Source organism: Poecile atricapillus, chromosome 4, assembly GCF_030490865.1.
Source record: "Poecile atricapillus isolate bPoeAtr1 chromosome 4, bPoeAtr1.hap1, whole genome shotgun sequence".
NCBI lineage: Eukaryota > Metazoa > Chordata > Aves > Passeriformes > Paridae > Poecile > Poecile atricapillus.
The window spans coordinates 50,708,363-50,724,508 of NC_081252.1; the positions used below are offsets into that span (position 1 = coordinate 50,708,363).

Here is a 16,146-nt window from a genome sequence, read left to right on the forward strand (position 1 = left end):
TCAGGACTGTATTATTTTGTTCTATGCCAATATAGCATAATTGCACTGAATTTACTGCAAACTTTATTATGCAGTTTTCACAGCTTTGAGATATCTAAAATGTGCAACAAATGCATGAGTTAAGTACTGATGTTTTTAGGACTATGTTCATGATTGAAATGTTGTAAGAGTCCTGTGCAACCAAAAGAAATCATTCAGCTTCTTTTACAATTTCATCTGTGAGGCATTCTAGCCTCACAGGCTAGAGGAATGCATAAATCACCATGTTACTCTTATCTGACCACAGTTACTTTCCTCTGCATTTTGTTATCTGCAAGGCCTAACTCTACTAGTAAGTTAGTTTCCCTGCTTTATTTTAGTGCATTTGTCTGCCAAATATAGACCTTGGTCACTATGAAACTCAACTATACTCATTGACTGGATAACATCTAAAATAAATACAAGTCTATCAACCTCACAATCTGACTAAAAGGGTGCCCCAGCAGGACTTAAGCCTTGCTTGCTCTTCATTTTCTTCAGCAATTCAGAGATTAAACCACGATGTTGCACAGGCACACAGTTTTAGGACCGCACACTGATGGAATTCCTTTACAGAAACTACACAACTACTCGTGTAATCAGTTTCAAGCAGTTTTTTACCTTCGCTTTTGACATTGCTAGTTTGCAAGTCTGTAGGATGGCCTTGAAGCGAAAGACGAGGTTGCTGTAAACGGCTTATCATAGGCTGTGGTGACACTCTACTGTACTCTATGCTTCGAGCAGGTGAACGGGAGCGAGGTGAATTTCTTGGAGATTGTTTTGGTGAAGGCCAGGGAGAACTGCGAGGTGATGGTGAGAACCTGCTAACAGCAGGGTGCACTGTGTGATGTGTGCCATCTTCCTCATCTTCTAAGCTCTGTGCATCAAGCTCCTGGTCGCTGAACGTGCCTCGCCGGGTGGAATTGCAAGAGGAGCCAGAACTACGCCGAGAAGCTGTGGCTGCATACTCTTGCCGCAGGCCTGGCAACAACAAGAACGTTGTTTACTTGCTTCCAGCCCACAAATGATTCCAACCAGAGACAGTGCACACAAATATCTGCACAGTTCTCAAACTCTAATTCAGCTCACCTTAGCTCCTGTTATTGGAGGCATTAAATAAATTCTAATTAGTACCAAATTATCTACCAGCTAATAATGCCTTGAAATAAGTAGGTGAGTTCATTCCTTTTCTTAGTAAAGCAATCACCAGTTATAGGTGTGTTGTGTACGTACTTGTTCATCTCCTTTCCCAGGCTGGAACTAGAAACACAGGCTACATCATAATTTTGGTATCAAGTAACATCTTGTAACAATTATAGCAGCCTCAATGAAACATCTTTTGCAATGTATTAGTGAATCTAGCCAAAAAAGCAACACAATAAGCTACACTTCTAGAAGCTTTCTCTAGAAGCTACACTTCTAGAGAAACTGGAGGTGTTAGAGCAATGGTCTCTGAAGTGTGGTACCCACACTCCCAGGGATATGCAAACCAATCCACTGGCATACAGCAAGAAAATTCTGAACAACTAGTATTTTTAAAACAATATTTATCTTGTCTTTATCTCATACTTTTTAAAATTATAATTTAGTGTATATTTGTGTACTTTTGTGTATGTTATACATTACAGTAAAAGTACATATATTGGGCACTTGGTTTTGTTTTTTTTCACCAACATAAAATAGTCTGGAGACCTCCTAGTTAGATGACCAAAATTATTATCACTTTCTGCAAATTCAGAGGGACAAAAAGACAGTGTCAGCTAAAGCTATAATGAAAGACAGACATATATACAGGTACTTTTCTTAACTATTCTTTGCCATATTGACTTTACATTTTGGTGATTTAAATCATGGTTTAAACACTGATGTGAACAAGACTGGATTACATCAGGAAGACACCAATCTCCTGAGAAGAATGATTGTAGCATAGTCCATTCTAAAAATCATCCTTTTAGTAAATACTGCACCTTACAAATTCATACTCTCCGACATTGTTTTGTCCATTGTTCCTAAAGAAATCTGCACAGCAACTTCCTTTCCTCGGCCTGAAGCTTTCTTGGGTGAACTACATTAATTTGTACATCCATAGTAGAATTTATACCCCTTTTCCATACTTTCCATAGCACGAAACAAGTGCTACTGCAGTTATTCAGTTAAAAAAAACCCAAAACAACAGCTCCACTTTGATTTCAGAAAAAAATCCCACTTACTTTCTTCCTGCATTCGTGCTAAAATTTGCACATCTGTAACATCATTTAACTTGTAATTAGACCCAATAGAGTCTTCATCCATCTCCGATGCACTTAATTCACTGTCCAGAGAAGACTGTGGACTTAGTGGGGGATTTCTATCTCCTGAAATTTTAAGATGACCTATGGAAAGAAAATAAAGTAACAGGAATTGTTGTTATTGAAAAAAAAAAAAGGGCAAGCTGCATTAGCTGCATTTCCTTTCTTAATAAAAACTGCTACTGAGACATTGATCTGACAGACCATTTGAAACACTTGATTATTTTATTGCAAAGCTAGGCTGAAAATATGCCTCAAAAAAGCAGAGCTTAGCCATTACTGTCGAAAACCAGGCAACTTCATAAAATCATTGCAATAGTGTCAAAACAAATTAGTGGTAAATAATTTGGTCTATCACAGCACGTTTTAACTGCTATGAAGTTTGCACAGCTCTACAAAAAAAGCAACTGCATACTTGGTTCCATCTGTGCTTTCATTCTCACCTCTCTATACTACCTTGTAAGACCTAAGTTTGACTGAATCTTTTTTAACAGTAAGGATTTGCTGATCCAATGAAGACTGATTCGGTTTGGAATGCTTAAAACATACTTCACCTGAAAATGCTACCAGTTCCACACACACACTTTTGCTAAATTGTAACATGGAAACTGTAGCAAGGAAAAACTCTTCCTGTTTGCTGCCTTCTGGATGGTACCCCCATTGCCTGTAACATCTCTGTCTGGCTGGCAGATATGTCATTGTAGCACACAATGCAGAGCAGAGGTACTGAGATTAAACCAAAAACTGGGTAATGGCTCTCATGCAGTCCTGGCTTCTGTGAAAGTCCACCATGAACTAGTGACAGCTGGATTGTCATAGCAATGTTTTTTCACCATCCCTGTAAGCTAACTTAAATTAAATTATATACAATAAGCCAGCAGTCTGACTTCAGAGTAAAGATACATTCCAGGCACCCATTTTTCTCATGCAAAGAAAGTGTCTACAGTGCAGAATAAAAGTAGAAAACATTGCCAGCAGTTAATGTTCACACTGATGGCTACAAAATCTCATGGAATACTTAACTGGAATGCATGCACATACCAAATGTTTCAGTTAGTAAACAACAGGATAGCTGAAAATACTTCACAACTACCAACCCCTAACCTTTGAACACCTACCATGGAACTTACACCCCTGTCAATTACAGGGTCAGTTCCAGAAGCCACCTGGAACTCTACAGAATGAACTCTGTGTGTTTTGGTCTAACAGCTAATCACATATATCAGTGTTTTTTGGCACACAGATTCCCAAAGAAAACATTTTATGTGTTTCTCACTCCAGAAAAAAGCCCTTCCTAAAAAGCTTAAATATTGTATGATTCACATATCCTACAAGACACTGAAAAGTTTTTGAGTCTTTCTTACTCTAATTTGATGCAAATGTTGTCCATCTGAGCAAGTTTACGAAAGGAAGAGGAGGAAGAAAGGAAAAGACCAGACACACAGTGACTTACCTGAGGTACCAGAAGGTATGAGCTGTTTCACTAAAGCAGATTTCACTGGTGTTGAGGAGGGAGAGTTGAAGCCACTGCTGTAGGGGCTACCAGTATTTGGACTGTAGGAGCTCGCGTAACTGACCGCACTGAAAGGACTGCTGTACAAACTCTGTCTCTTGAGAGCTGCAGGAAAGAGGAAACACGATGAATTATACTGAATGAATCGATGAAAAACAAATCCAATACTATAGTATATCTTCAGTGTGATTTAATTACTGCGCAATTCAAGGAGAAAACTTCAGTCACCAGGAAATTTTTCCACTGCTTTATTCACCCCTAGATAGAACCATAATGTGGAAAGAGTGAGAGAAGAGGGCAAGACAAGATAGTGACAAGTGTTTTCCTTTAAGAAGTCAGATCTAAGATCATTATAGCTGAGGTCTTTGAGATGTCCAGTGTAGGTGCTGGGAAGCAGGAAGACAGTAGTAGCTGTTACACTAACATACACCCTATACACAGCTACATAGAAACCAGAGCACACCATGAAGTCACATTCTCAGAACTCTCAGACCTTTCTGAATCACACAATACTTCTACAGTAACCCCAAGACTGGGAGCACACAACTAAGCAATATTGCCTACAAAATTTCCATAAGCATGTGCTAAAATGAAAAATCATTAAGTAAAGCAAATGCTTCTGTTTAGATTTGTGGGTATCACGAACCTACCAGACTAAAGTAAATTGACTATTTCCTACTGTTAACCTTCTGTTCCAATGACTTGGGATTTTTTGACCATAGGCTACAACCTCCTATGCGATATAAATCGAGTACTTTCCTCTGCCATTTATTGCACATGTTTCAATGTTGAAGTCTTTTCAGATGAATTTTAAACACTGGTAAACATTAACCGTGGTGAACAGTATGATACTGAAATTCCACTGGTTGTCAGGTGTATTATTTGTTTAGTTACTTGACTATTTTTTTCAAAAGTTTACATTTTAAATACAACAAAAAATGGAATTTCAACAAGGGGTAGTGGAATCCAAGAGATATTTAGACACTTTTGCTACAGTTCCTTCACTTCTGGAAATATACTTATGCAGAAATGTATATAAGAACAAATTAAATTGCAAAATGTTGAGATGAAAAAGCTAGAAATCCCAACTTGATGTTATGCAAATCCAGATTAGATTTAGTTGCAGCTCACCTAGCTGTTGAAAGTAAGCTATTAAAAAATATTGTGTGACATTTCTCTTAGTGAAAAGGGGTTTCAGTGAGTGCAGTAAGAATTAGACTACTGATAGCAGTGGACAGAAAAAAAAACCAAAAAGCAATTGAACCCAAATCTGCTTACTAAAAATCCTTGCTGCTTTGACATTAGAAGCCAAAAGAGACTACAAATGCATGAAATGCTGCTTTCAGCAGCAAAGCTTCAGCTTCTCCCCCTTCACTCTTGGTCCTACATCATCAGTTGTCCAGTGCAAACACTGGTGGGGCTGCACTGTCATCTGACCTACTAAAGCAGATTTCAGTTAAAAAATATCAGTATTTTAACTGATTGCATCACTTAATCATTTTTAAGAGTGCCCCAAAAAAAAGGTATCATCCAACTTAGCCAATGGCAGAATGCAACACAGAGGCAAAAGCGGCAGAAATTAAAGCTGACTTTGCAGCAAACTCCCAAAATTGCATCTCATATAAAGATCCTTTCTAAACCAGTTAATATTACCAGTGTTTTGGTTAGAAAGAAAAGACAGGTATAGATGAAGAGTGAAAGGTTTATATTCCAGCTTTCACTGCAAGTCTTAAACAGTATGTGTCAACTTGAGCAATTTGTGAATTCACTAAATTCTAGCAAGTATTCATGAGGTATCTTCAGTTTATTTTGAGTGTCAGAAGTGAAAACCTCCATTTTATTACAAAGCTCAGTAAACAAAACCAGTAATTACAAGTCACTCTGTTCTGGGTGAGTATGATGAGGCCTTTGATATCAACTTCTGGCATTCACAAAGGAACCCCAAAGCATCTATTCTAATTGAATCTTTGTTCTCACACAAAAAAAAATTTACTTTTCATCTCTTGCCAAAAACGTCATTAAAAATCCCTAAAATATAAGTCTGCACAACAGTTCTTGTATTTACTACACAGACAAGTATTTTAAAATACTGACTACAAATTAGAAAACAATTCTACTACTGTATAGTCTTCAAAACAGGCTCTTTGTATACTTCCATAATGATACAAAGTATTTGATCATACACAGTTTTTTTTTTGAATGAAACTTAGCATGATTTTGCTACATGTAAAAAGCTTGTTCCTGTATTTGGTGAGACTTGATACATACAGTAGTTTTCATCCTAGCTAACGTGAGCCTTCTTCAGCACAGTACAGTTTCCCAGAAAAAAAAAATCTGGATTCAAACCCATTTTCTAGACCAGAACTCCTACAGGTTTTCCAGCTGGGATTTCTTTAACTCAAGAAGACATTGCTATTTTTACAAATAGAGATACAGTCCTTATTAGGAGTGTCAGACAAAATTAACAAGACAGATAATCATTTTAGCATTAAAATGATCCTAATATTAGATTAAACACTTGCTTACAAAAGATTAAACATTAGCTTTCAAAACATCAAAAGGGAGGGCTGATAATAAACAAGTTTACTTTAATGTACATTTTCTTTTACAAGATTCAGAAACACTATGTAGCATCTAACTCCTTTTAGCTGTGATTTTGCTGAAATGGTCATGAATTTCTCTTTTGTTGTAGAAAGCAAGAAAATTTGAGTGCAGAATATACCTAAAGCTCCTCCTAGTCCGAACACACTTCCAACACTGAGCATGACTTGCTCTGCAATTGTAAACCTGACTGCTGACAAGGCACTGTGCATTAGTAACTGCTAACAATACCATGGAGCTGAGAGCTCTTCTTCCCTCATTTATTGTCAAGCATGGAAAATATGATGAAAGAAGAAAATGTGAAATACAAGAGTGCATTTGAGACTGAAAAAGAGGAAAAAGATAGTAATATTAGAAAGACCTAACAACAGGAACTAACAATGTAGAAAGTGTCAATGCAAAACAAGCATCAGCAAGGATTCAGGAAAGTTACAGAAGTGTGAAAAGCCTTATCCATGGAGACTGGAACCAGAATCTATGAATTGAATCAGCAGCCAGTAACAGGTTAAGTGATGGGTCCATGACGTACAAGTACTATGCAAAATTCAAGTTACACTATACTCCTGAAGTTTGGAATAGGAAATACACACAAAATTACAAGAAACACTACTTGTCTTCTCCAGTGGAGCTCCCAGCTACCCTTATTCTGTAAAGAAGGCTGGTTGCTCTAAAAGACAATTTTCTGTTTTGCTGAAAATTCATTTTTATACGCAATCTGCTCCAACCAGCATGTGCCCATCTTTTCTACCATTAGTATTTCCACCAATTAATACTACAGATGAATTGTGGTATTCTTTCAAGTATCACTGCCAGAAGCAGATTCACAGGGCTAGGGGAAAACAAAAAAAAAGGTGAAGTTACCTAAACACATTGTTTAAATGATAAAACTTTCAAATGTGTCCATTTCACAGAGAAGTTTCCTGCCCTTCTGCTTCAGCTACAAATTTTCAAAGATACCCTACAGGTAACAGAATTTGTGGTATTTCTGGAAGACTTCTAATCAGTTCTAGAAGAAGTTAAACCATAAACAGAATTTCAATCAACTGCTATCCACTCATAAATACTCAGTAGTATTCAGATTCCCAATCCTGTATCAATTCATAAACCCCTCTGATGTGAGGGATTTTTCTTGTTTAAAATTTCAGTCTTTGCCTGTATGTAGCTATATATTGTGTTAACTGTTCAGGTAAATTTTAAATAGACATCTGTATACGCAGCATAAAAAAAGCACAAGAAATAGGAAAAGATTGAAGGTGACTCATGCTGAAGGCACTTGCACCACTATGCCCATTATTTTTATAAAAATAAAGAATGGATTTAACTTTTATTAAGAGCAATTTCAGTACAAACCAGAATAAAGACTGAATTGCTCCAGAAAACAATACAAGGTCAGGAAAGAAGTTACAGTCAAATAAACTCATCACGAAGTTTATGTATAACCATAGAAAGGAGGTGGCTGTTGGAACTACCCCTGGAGCTGCATGTTCATACAGTCTTAGCTCAAGTCCAAGCATTCTGCTAATTCCTGAAGATAACAGTTTGACATGTAGCAGTGGCAGATTACAAAAAGATGGAACAGCAGAAAAATAGCTATTAATAGCAAGAAAATAAGTTGTCTCAGCATAATTAAAAAAACAAAAAAAATAGGCTCCAACAAAGAAACAAAAGAAAGCAAGAAACCAGATGGACAGAGAATTCTAATCAGACCCTCAGCATTTTGCTGCTGGTTTGATATAAAAAAGTCTGGTAATAGAAGGATGGAGAATGTAGACTTTCATTCCCACAGGATCAGTCAGTCTCCAGTTTTGAATATAACCAACTAATTAGTATTAAGGAGGAATCATAAACATTTTTTAAAAAAAAATCTGAGTGTAACTAGATCGTAAGTTACTGGGAATGGGAGGAAAATAAATCATTATCATCTCCCCAAAGTATTCAAAAACTTAAGCCTCCATTTCTTTATATGAAGTAAAATAGATAATCTAGCAGAAAATCAAGTTCCATGCTAACATACTGACAAACACCTAGCAATTATGATACCTTAATACAGCCTTCTATTAAAAAAAAAGAAAAGGTGAGAAAACTTTGGAGTTCAAACCATTGTTTTTTCCTGACAACATCAGACCAAACAAATATTATAAAACTCTGAAATCATGACTCATGATCTAACACCTTCTTTCATTTCATTCATACGATCCAGAAGATGAGTAGAATTAATAACTTTGCAAACCATAATGAAAGCTTTAGATACAAGTAACTGATAGATGGCTTATGTCACAACCATTAGCTATTTTTGATGCTGTTTCAGAATAAACATATAAACCCAGTGGTTTTAGTGTGCAGGAACTCACCCGACATTGTTTGTTCCAGCTTGTGGATCAGTGACTTTTTAGCACATTCAACATCAGGACTTGGGTAATCCAACACCTGTCTGCACCAAACTAAGGGACTGACACTTTTTTGCACTGGATTCAGTTTCTTCTTTGGAGATGTATATAACCTGGAAAAGAGAGAAAAAAAGTAATTTATAAGGACAGACAAAATGAGCGTAAGACCAGACATGCAACAAAACACCACACAGTATGCTATTTCTGTTTTTATACTCTATCTACACTATAGTACAATCCCAAAAGATAAAGAAAGCACAGATTTGACCCTAAAATTAACTATTTTGGATAGAGTATAACAGTGATAACATATGGCTACCCAAGGACTTCAGACATGTCACGTATATTAACAATTTCACTGTCACATAAATGTAAAAATGAGGATTAATCTTTTCAGATTCACCTGAGAAAAATGAAACACTATGCAAAAGAGAACTCTTGCTTTCCTAAACAAAGGAAGCAATAAGCATCTTAGTAGCCAAGGAACAGTGCTAAAGTACACAAAACACAACTACTGTTTCAGTAGCCTTGAACAATAAACAATTAATTTTTATTATGTCTATCCTAGCACCTGAGCTTTTCCTTCTCTTTGAACACAGAACAAAGGGACTATCTCTGTCCTAAGGAGGTATACAGTCAAGCATTAGCAACAAGGAAAAAGAGATAATGCACATGGGAGAGTAGAGAGAAACAATGAGATCATATTATTCTGCCAGATGTACTGAAGCCTTTGTCAGCATCTCCATTTATTTTGACATCAACATTCCAAGACTGAAGAAAGTAGTCCAATTTAAAAACTCTAGAAATTTAGCTGAAAACTTCTCCTCCCTCAACAGATTAAAGGAAAAGTCATAACCAATCACACACTCGAAACATGGAACTTAAGGCTTACTTTGGACTAGAACCAAACTTGGAAATGTGGTTCAGCAAAAAAACAACAGTGAATTGCAAGATGTACAACTCTAACTAGAGATTATGTGTGTGTAGAAACAGCTAAATGAGTATTTCTTCTAGAGTAATGACAGACTTAATATTCCAAGTGAATATGACTGTGAATATGCCACCCAGCGTTACTTGGGAACATTTGACAGTCTAATCAGACATGCTTCTGTACAAAACACATGGCAAAAGTTGTTCTCTTTATGCCAATGACATTCCCACAACTTTCTCTCTACAAGATTATCTCATCTCTCCTCTGTAATTCTAGAATTGGAACTCTGTTTTACAATAGCTTTTTGAGATTTTTGTAATTACTACCAGTAAGTTCACTTAAAAAAGCTTCCCAAGAAACATGTTTATAAAACCACCACCCACACGGAACACTGATCTTTGGTAAGTATGAGTTCCAAAACACTTATCCCTCTAACAATGAAATTAACAAGATACACTTGCAGATCCAGGCGAAAAAACATTTATTAGCTGACAGGTTTTAAAATAAAATGAAGCTGTTTGTAACAATCCAAATAGTCACTGCCACTTACTGTAGCTCAAGGGGTTTATGCTTTGGCCTATATCATACTGTCATAACTGCTTTTGTAGAAATGCCTACAATCTTCACAGGCACTCAGCCCAAAAGAAAAGCTAAAAGCCGTTCATGTATTTATAGCCCTGAGGACCCTTGAAAAGCACAAGAGTCACTCCATTTTCACAGTTGTGTAAACAATGATGCCACTTTCTGTAATTTCTGTGACATCTCCATACCCTTAAAAGTAATATTTAACATTTACTATCTCTCTAGCTCTTTGAATTTACTGTCTTTTTAGTATTTGCCTGTACTCCTTTCTGTCCTAAGATATGTTTATACAATACAAAGAAGCGTCAAAGGCAACAAGGCTAGCTTTTGCCGAGTACAGGCCAGACTCACTCCTAGTTCTCTGGATAGCTGACATGCCTTGCTGTGTTTGAGAAGTTCCATACACATTCGGAGTGTTTACAAGTAACCAGCATAAAAGGCAAGAAATTAAGGTGTATGTCCTCTTTCAGATATACACAAAAGGAGTACCTTCAACAAACCTACAAGATAGCTCTAATCAAAACTCTACCTGGTATTTTAAGCTTCAACACATTCTTTCAAGGAATTCCCAACTGTTGCATTGTTTCACAAATCATTTATTTACTGAAGCAATCCAGGCTCACACAGCTCGTTCCTTTCCACCTCCCTTTCTAATCAAATATATACTGCATGTCCCCCCACCTCTTTGCACTCAGCTGGTTTCCTTCATCAACCTTTGTTTTGTAACTTAGACTTTGAGGAAAGACAGAACTTGAGAACATACATATTTCATGCAACTCCACTACCTCACAACACACACATGTACACTGATGCAATGACAAAACTACTCTTTCAGGGCAGTTTCTTGCACATCATGCAATTATAAAGTCTCACTGTAATGCAGTGATCTTAATATCCCACCTGACAAAGGACAACCAATCTCAAGTTTTGAGACTGACTTGCTTTGCCTACCTTGGATTTTACAAAAACCAAAAAGACCAAGGGCAAGGCTAAGAATCAAAGTGATGCCTCTATTACCGCCTCCTCTCTTCCCAACATCAGAAAAAAACCAGACACATGAAGCATGTACAACAAACTTCCCACAGCTAAGTCAAACTGTTTGACCCAAAAGATACGGGTCTTCCTTAGCTGAAGAACCTTCCAGAAGAGACTCCATTTGTACCTGTCAATGTATTCTACAGCAATACAACAGCATTGATTGGCAGTACAGCAACTCTAAGACTGAAGATTACCGTAATAACTTCGTATGTCTTTAACCATTGTAACTTAACTCTCTCAAAACAGGAAGTTAAAAACGATTGAGGAAGCTGGCAACTTACAGTTGCCACCCATACTACAAATGTTAACACACCAGAAACATATAGTCCAATCTCTCTACACCAGAGTAAAGACTACAACTCAGTGGCATAAGGTAAAGTAGAAGAAAACAGTACATTAAACAGAGCTCAGAAGCTTTGATCTACTTTGAAACAACAATAAGAAGAACAGACACGATGACTCTACTGCAGCCATTAATAATGCCTACCTTTGGCTCTTACTAGTCAGCCACACCACAGCAGCACCAACCTAAGGCTGAAAGCAGCCAGGGGCTCTACTGATTAGTTCCAGGAAGATGCAGTACAGAAAAGGGCAGAGCTTTTGCAGGAAGACTGCTGTGACTACAAGCATATATGATGTCAGCCAAATGGGGCAGGCTGCAGCATGTTGCACTGGGATACAGCTGAGTCAGAAAAGGCTTTGAAGAAAAAGAACACACCACTGCAGTAGGAGCGGAGTATTTGTGTACAGATTACCTCACCTGAAGAACACCTCCCAGTGCATTAAAATACAAGAGACTAGTTGCCACAGGCATGAAACAAGAAGCTGAGATTCTAACTGGGAAAAAAGAAGAAGCGTCTTTTTGTATCAAAATCCTTCCACTGCTCAGTATAAGAGTGAGGGGAAACATGCAGATCACAAATCTGAATTAGAAGGAAGCTGGCAAGTGAAAGGAATTTAAAGTTAGAGCTCATTTCTTTTAGCTACATTAGCTTTAAGCAAAAACTGGAAGGTACAATAAAGGAAATTATACGTGAGGAAAATATGATGCATGCAAAAGCAAGATGAAAAACCTGAAGACATGATGAGGAGAAAAAGCTGAAATCCAACGACAGATCATTAAGAAATGCCCCTAAAATACAAGAAGGAAATTTCACAGTGAAAATATATAAATCAGGAGATGATAATACTGGACAGTTTGAAAACAGATAATTTAGTACACAACAGTGTCAATCTAAACTATTTTAAGACAATTTAAAAGTTTCAGCAAACCCTATCTGAAGTGGCTTAAGCACATTAAAATTTGAATGGACAGGTAAAGACCTGAAAAGCATCTCTGGTTGAAAGACAAATCAATCAAAAAATTAAGTGACATCCCTGCACTTATGTGGCCCACAGCTTTCCTTCTCCCCATCCCACAAAATTCCTGTGCTGCAGCTGTAGCTGGCTGAGATATACATTGCTTAGCCTGTAATTATTCGTTCTCAGCTCTACTTCACGGAATACTTCTAGTTCCGAGAGATCCACAAATTACAACAAACTCCAGTCTATCAATATAAACTCCAGGATATGAATACTACAAAAACACTTTGACAGTCTCATTAAACCTTCATATTACAGTGGCACATCTCAGCTACATGATGTGATTTTTAAGCAGAATTAAGAATATCCAGGAGGTTGCAAGGTGCAATTTGGAACACAACTCTTTTTCTGTGCCCAACAATTAAAGATAGTTAGCTGTGTCCTGGCTAGTTGCTGGAAATTACTGCCACTATTCATTTCCTCATCCAAAAGAACGTGTTCAGATGTTGTAGAATGGGAAATGGGCCATCAAAAACACCACCATGTAGCTTCCCTAGAACTATCACACAAATTGTCTAACTGTCCACTGCTTGAGAAGCTTTTCATAAGAAATTTGTTAGAGCATATGTGCTCAAACAGTAAAGTAGGACAGTAAAGGAAACCCATATCAAAGCTTTCATTATATCTAAGTATCAAGAAGCATGTTTAAAAGCTATAATTATCACCAAAAAAAAGTCAGAAATGGATACAGTTCTTCCTCAGGATTCTTCCTCCAGTCCACAAATATCTGTTTAACAACAAACATGGATATCTCAAAGTCAATAATCAAATTGAGTATTATTTAATGTTACCAGTTGCTTTTAATGATAAAACCAGCAACTTCCATAATCCTTGCTTTTCCTACATGCTTCTTTTCATATTATCTTCCTAGTTTGTGAAGAGGTTATCTGAATTTGGCTAAACCCCAACAGCTTTAAATCAAAATGACTTTTTATCTGTCACAAAATGGAAAGCAGCAATTTCTCTTTTACTTACACTATGGAACAGAAATTGATCAAAATCTGTCCAGCTTCCAAGGGGCCTAAACCACATTAATACAATGAAATTTAGCAGTTGAACAGCAATGTAAATGCTGCAACGTAATTTCTGCAGTGGGACTTCATTCAGGTGGAACTCTATCCTAAAATAGTCATGGTATACTTTACCAGCCCATTATGGCAAACCAGGATTCCAAAACAATGCTAGTGCTCAAGGGACATGAAGCAATATGAGACAGAAGACAATCATTACAGATGACAATCATGTATCTCAAACAGGTCCTTAGCCAGCTAACAATAATGGATGGCTAGAATGGAAACTTACACTATTATAAACAGGTGCAAACGAGAAATAGCTGCTGAATGAGAGTGAGTATAATAGTAAAAGTATGTGCCTTCCATTTTAACTAGTCAGGACACACAACCAATCTGAGGTCTTAACACTGAAACTATTACTTTTAGCTATTTAGTTGGTATTAAAAAAAAACCCCACCAATAATTTCATTTAAATACACAGTAACTGCCTTTTGTTTGTAAATGAGGTTAGTCATCTATTTTAACCCTACCAAGGAGACTTTATGCTGATATGAAAACATGGGTGCTAGGCTAGTTTTTATAGTGCTGTCATTTAAAGAGGACACAACTGTTCTGAAGTTTGCCGAGCAGTTAATTACATGTACAAAATAGATACACAGCAAGCTCTATACTCTCTTATGAAGATGCTATACGTAAATTTTGCAGAAAAATGTTGCATGATTTGCTCATATTTAAAAAAAAACTTCTCAGAAAGCTTAGGTGAGTGACGGTGTAACAAGTTACCACAAAGGAAGTTACAGTGGGTTCACAGCACAGTAACTAATCTACAGTAATTGCCCACGTGTGCACACTTATCCTGCAATAAACTCAAGGTCCAATAAGCTCTTTTTAAAAGCAGCATGGCAAGCCACACTGCACACTATTATCCAGATGTCTCCAATGTGCTGCACATCCACACCCAACCTTACCCAGCAAGTCAGGCAAGGAGGTGCACATCACTTCTCAGAAGATTTCTCCACTCTAGTCACCCAGATTCAGGTCTGCCCTTTTGTCTTTTCAATTATTTAGCAAGAAAAGACCCGTTCAGATTGAGCTTTGAAAAACATTAAATTTGATGCAATCTGGTTCAAGAACAGCTAAATAAATACGAACATGCATAAACTAGATTACGACAGTCAGTGATAACTGGAGGAAATAATCAGCAGGCCTTAAGCAAAGTCTCCATGCATCCGTGCAGAGTTCAGTACAGTGCGCAAGTACAGATGTGCCCATCTGCAACCTTCAGAACCTTATCAGGAAGAAAGTTTCAGCACATTAAACAGTATTCAGAAGCATATGGACAAGAAAGTCAAATCTAAATTCACTGAAATGTTCACTGAAATATTTTTAATAATTTACCATATTATTTGAAGATTGCCTCATGCAGAAATGTTTAAAACTTAAAGTGCATCTGGATTTAACTAGCCACAAAGAAGAAAAACAATCAAGCAAAATATATAAACAGTCCCAAAGCTCACTAGTACTGTAAAGATGTTTTACTAGCTAATGCTGCTATGAAAACAGCAGTATCAAAGTTCCTTTGCTTGTTGGATAGTTGCACCTTCTCCTTTACTTTTTCCCTTTACACTTGCAGACTTACTCTGTATACTTATCTAAATGCACTTAAAGAATTAAAAGCTAAAAATGAGCTGATCAATTCTACAATGTAAATTTAAAGAAACATGTCACATTCTAGAATCAGTTTCAATCACAGTATCAAGTGTTCTGTTTTAAATTCACAGGCACTAAACCCATGTTAGCATTAAATGTAAAACAATGTAATTTTAACAGTTAAGAAAACTATTTCTTCTGCCAAGACAAAGCTGCAGACAATTTCATAATTGGGTATGAAAATGCCTGTATTATAAAAAACAGAAAAGAACAGCAATAACCAGCACCCTTTACCACCTATTATTGCCCACAGCAAGGCCCTTTTGGAATCAAAAGTAAAGACAAATCTTAGCTTCTCTGTGTAGACAAGCAAAACAGACAAGATGAACCAATCTTCATGAACAAACAATGATTTAAATTTAGTTTGTTTCCACAAGAAGTTTCCTCAGCTGCTAAGAGGTATTTGATTTTGACAGTGTGTAATCCCATACTTTAAACAGGATTTTGGGTTAAGCAGTAGTGAACCAAATCCATTTGAACCTCAAAGAGTTCATATGTGACTTAAATTTCATCAAGTAAATTTTACCCTTTCAGTTGATTAAATTATTTTATGAGTGACATTGCATAACAAAGGCCTTAGGAGCAGTACCTTTATGAAATAATTTAAGGGAAATCCACTTATTTACATCAACCCCTCCTATCTTCATAGGCTTGTTTCTTTTAGATTGCTCCATTAGCCCTCTGAAAATGTCAAACTTCATTA

At 36.8% G+C, this 16,146-nt stretch overlaps 1 protein-coding gene across 7 annotated transcripts in view; it reads right to left on the minus strand.

Annotated features, from left to right (window-relative positions):
- The window catches only part of SLAIN2 (SLAIN motif family member 2), a 34,164-nt gene that overhangs the window by 15,554 nt on the left and 2,464 nt on the right, over window positions 1-16,146 (minus strand). For all 7 annotated transcript variants that reach the window (XM_058837323.1, XM_058837321.1, XM_058837327.1 and 4 more), the window contains exons 2-5: window positions 8,772-8,920; window positions 3,760-3,924; window positions 2,229-2,390; window positions 640-999 (exon numbers count right to left, since the gene is read on the minus strand). In XM_058837323.1, coding sequence (XP_058693306.1) covers window positions 640-999; window positions 2,229-2,390; window positions 3,760-3,924; window positions 8,772-8,920 — 836 coding nt within the window. The remainder of the gene's footprint in view (window positions 1-639; window positions 1,000-2,228; window positions 2,391-3,759; window positions 3,925-8,771; window positions 8,921-16,146) is intronic.